At 44.0% G+C, this 4317-nt stretch overlaps 1 protein-coding gene across 1 annotated transcript; it reads left to right on the top strand.

Annotated features, from left to right (window-relative positions):
• The first annotated feature begins 3216 nt into the window (after positions 1-3216).
• Positions 3217-3780, top strand: LOC105741187 (60S ribosomal protein L12-like). Its single transcript, XM_012513117.1, has one exon. It carries the CDS (start codon positions 3289-3291, stop codon positions 3778-3780), a length of 492 nt encoding a protein of 163 aa, XP_012368571.1. The 5' UTR covers positions 3217-3288.
• Positions 3781-4317: the final 537 nt, after the last annotated feature.

The following is a 4317-nucleotide window of genomic DNA, read 5'->3' as shown; positions in this document are numbered from 1 at the left end:
ATTGTATTATTTTATATGTAAAAATATTTAATGTCATCTCATTTGTGTACCAGGTTCAAATCAAATTGAGACCAAGACCGAAACCAGAACAGATTAGAGTTTAGTGAGCCTTTATTAGCCAATTCAGCAGTTAGCCAGCCGCATGCCACACAGGGAGGCACTAACCAATCACACAAAGTAGAGTTGAGCTCAGTCCTCTATAGCAAGGCTTGTTGATACAGCTGTAAGCTATTTATGACTAGGAAGTTTTCACAGTTCTTAGCAATAAACAGAACTTGCCCCAGATGGGGCCTGTTAAACACACCAGCTGTGTACAACACTAGCAGGCTAAAGGATCTGCACTTGAGCCAGGAAGCAATGCTCAGAAAGCTAGAGGTCCCTGCCAGCTTTGCCCAATAGAAATAATGAGAGACAACAGCCAAGGTCTAGTGGAGACCTCTCTTCAGATGGGAAAAGACCACCATAGGGGGTTTTGTTTACACATGTGGGATGTTGATGTCAATTTCAACCTCTCTGCCTAGCAACCAGCTTATGAACTAGAAGAGCTTGTTTACATGGCTAGAGGAGCTCTCCATGTTCTCCTGGCTGGTTGTGATTGATTTCCAGCTTCAGCTGCTCCCAGTAAGACCTGGCTTCTTAAAGCTGAAGGGGAAGTGTAGTGGACTGCTATTAATCAACTTGTTACACCCAGCTGAATTGAACTAGCATGGTACTGGGTGTAGGAGGTCCACCTGAGGATTGTTGCCAGCAGCATAAGAGACAGAACTGGAGAAGCTGGTGAGAGGCTGTTAAGGAAGCTGTTTGAAGAAGTCGTTGGATCTGTGGGAAGCTGCTGGTTCTCTTGGGCTATTCTTCTGGGAAACCTTGTTGTTCTGGTTTTTCTGGTGAATTTGGCTATTACCAGAGGAGGAGGAGCTCAGGACCTCATCATTGCTGAGAATGGCTATAGTTCATTTCAGGGAGCTCTGGTCCACATCTTGAGCAATGCTTCCTGGCTTCAGAGGGGGACATGGCACAGCTCAGCATTCTGGAGACCCTTGTTGTATTAGGGCTTCACTGTTGCTGAGGAAGGTTGTGGTACTTTTCCAGGGAACTCTGGTTTTTACCTTGAGCATTGCTTCCTGGCTCCAGTTCAGATCCCTCAGCCTGCTAGCACAGAGCCTTCATTTCACTGACACAGACTTTCTACCTTCCACCACTGATGGTTGGGCCTTTCTAGCATAGATCCATTAAGCTGGCCTGCATGAGACATAGCCATGGGCTCTAGGACTCCAACTGGACTTGTGAGAGGCCTTGTTATGGACTCTAGGTTTTCAACTGGACTCATGCAGGTTATTAGGATCCAGGCCATTTGGTCTTTGGTGTGTGCACAGATTTCCTGTACTCTTTGTATATGATTCTTTGGGTGATTATAAAATCTTACAAAATTTGTCCTGTGTTGTTCATCTTGCAAAGCCTCTAGCCACAACAGGGAGTTAGTTGTGATCAGTAGTCAGAGATACTGTCTCAGTTACTCTTTTATCATTGCTGGGACAAATACCCAACACTCAAAATGAAGGAAGGAAAGGTTTATTTAGCTCACAGTTAGTAGAGGTTTCAGTCCATAGACAGCTGGCTCCAAGGCAGAGTGGCACATGGCAGAAAGCAGTTCATGGTGGCAGCAAAGAGCAAAAGAAAGGGAGGAGTAGCAGTAACAATGGCAACAGAGAGAAGTCTGTCTGTCTGTCTCATGTTACATTCATGCTATCTGCCCCAGGCTGCGTATAGCACTCACACCCATAATCCCAGCAGTACCCAGACCTATAATCCCACTGGATCATGAGTTAATCACAAACTCTAGAAGTCCACCCCATGACTTCATGAGGCTTTGGGAGGACACCTGGAGACAAACCATAACAGATACTCTTCAGAAAGTCTACCTAAAGCTCTCAATAGATAAGCATTCTTGTCTTGGGTAGGCATGTAGCTTTAAATTTAGAGGAGACAAAGTCAAAGAAATAAGTATATGTGGGCCAAATAATAGCAACAGGATAATTTTAGTATATGTGCTGCCAAAGCGAGCACAGCAGCAGGATAATTACAAATATAAGCAACAAAGATTTCCTCCAAGAGGAGCCAGTAATAGCTTCCCATAAAGAATAGAGCCGGCCAAATAGCTCAGCAGATTACAGCACCTGCAAGCAGGTGCAGAGGCCAGGGGTTTGATCCCCAGGCCTGCCATACTGGCCCCACCCCCAGGGTGTGCTGAAATGGCAATTGAGACTGTGCACGCCTGTAATCCCAGCTCTTTTTTTTTAAGACTTTTTTTATTTGTGTGTGTGTGTGTGTGTGTGTGTGTGTGTGTGGCCAGCTCAGCCCATCAGGGGGCGGGACTGGCTGGCATGTGGTGCTGGGGGATTGAACCGCGATCCCTGTGCTTTGCTAAGCTTGTTCTAAGTAGGTGCTTTAGACCACTGAGCCATCTCACCAGCCCTCATTCTTCAGTTTTAGAGAACACAAACTCGTCCAGGTCAGGTCAGGAGATCATTTTTCCCCTGTCATTTGGAGCTTCCCTATATCATTTGGAGGTCACCCATCCAAGTTCAATTTTTCTCCCTGTATCATTTGGAGGCTTCCACCAAGATCATTGGACAGAGATATGAGTTTGTTTTCTTTCATAAATTCTGGATTGGGACTTGCTTAGTTAACAAATTTTATGTTTCAAATGTTGATATGTCTTTGCCCATTGCTCATAATTAATTGTTCATACTTTGTCTCATACAGTTTTATCTCATAGTACTGTTTAAATTGTTTACAGGGCTGGTGAGATGGCTCAGTGGTCTAAAGCGCCTACTTAGAACAAGTTTAGCAAAGCACAGGGACCGCGGTTCAATCCCCCAGCACCACATGCCAGCCAGCCCCGCCCCCTGGTGGGCTGAGCTGGCCACACATACACACACACACACACACACACACACACACACATAAATAAATAAATAATTTTTTAAATTGTTTACAGGGGCCAGGGAGATGACTTAGTGGAATAAGCGCTTCCCTGGCAAGTGCAAGGGCCTGAGTTCAATCCCCGGTTCTGCAAAAAAAAATTAAAATTAAAATAAAAAGTAAAAAATTAAAAAAATTGCTTACAATTGCTTATGCTTTGTCTCTTCATGGTTTTGTTAAAATATTGGTCAAAATGTTGTTGGTAAATCTAAGTTAAGCTTTCAGTTTTCAGCTAGGAGGAGACTCAGGTGCAACTTTCTTCAGTCATCCCGAATCTGGGTTCATCCAATACCAGCCACCTCCAGCATGCCACTCAAGTTCAACCCCAACGAGATCAAAGTTGTGTACCTCAGGTGCACCAGTGGTGAAGTTGGTGCCACGTCTTCCCTGGCCCCCAAGATCTTGGGTCTGTCTCCAAAAAAAGTGGGGGATGACATCGCCAAGGCAACTGGTGACTGGAAGGGGCTGCAGATCATGGTGAAACTGACCATTCAGAACAGACAGGCTCAAATTGAGGTGGTGCCTTCTGCCTCTGCCCTGATCATCAAAGCCCTCAAGGAGCCACCACGAGACAGAAAGAAGCAGAAAAACATTAAACACAGTGGAAATATCACTTTTAATGAGATTGTCAACATTGCCCAACAGATGTGGCACCGGTCTTTAGCCAGAGAACTTTCTGGAACCATTAAGGAGATCCTGGGGACTGCCCAGTCTGTGGGCTGCAATGTGGACAGCTGGCACCCTCATGACATCATAGATGACATCAACAATGGTGTTGTCAAGTGTCCAGTTAGCTAAGAAGCATAATAAAATATATCAAGGAGCTGGTGAGATGACTCAGTGGTCTAAAGCACCTACTTAGAACAAGTTTAGCAAAGCACAGGGACTACAGTTCAATCCCTCAGCAGCACATGCCGGCCAGCCCTGCCCCCTGGTGGGCTGGGCTGGCCACACACACACATAAATAAATAAATAAATAAATAAATTTTAAAAAAATAAAATATATCAATAAAGAGATGATCTGACAAAAAAAAATCTAAGTTAAAATGTGGAAATGTTATGAGTTTATGATATTTCTTTAATGGGACATTTTAGGACTATTGTGTACTTGTATATGTTGTGTTTGAACTGTTTGACTAAATATACTGGTATTCCTTGCTCGATTTTAGACAACAGTGCTAGAGAGAGTAAAGTTATAAAGCCTCCTAGTGGATTTTATGCAAATTTTGGTAAAATGGGACTTTTAGCCAGCAGAGACTTAGAAAATCTACATGTCTGTATATGAAACATGGGACTCTTTTTGCCAACTAAATGACATTAGGTCAGCAACCATTC

The sequence above is a fragment of the Octodon degus genome, unplaced genomic scaffold (assembly GCF_000260255.1).
Source record: "Octodon degus isolate 3935 unplaced genomic scaffold, OctDeg1.0 scaffold00322, whole genome shotgun sequence".
Taxonomy (NCBI): domain Eukaryota; kingdom Metazoa; phylum Chordata; class Mammalia; order Rodentia; family Octodontidae; genus Octodon; species Octodon degus.
Note: the sequence above shows the minus strand (reverse complement) of the source record. Positions and strands in the feature narration are given on the sequence as shown.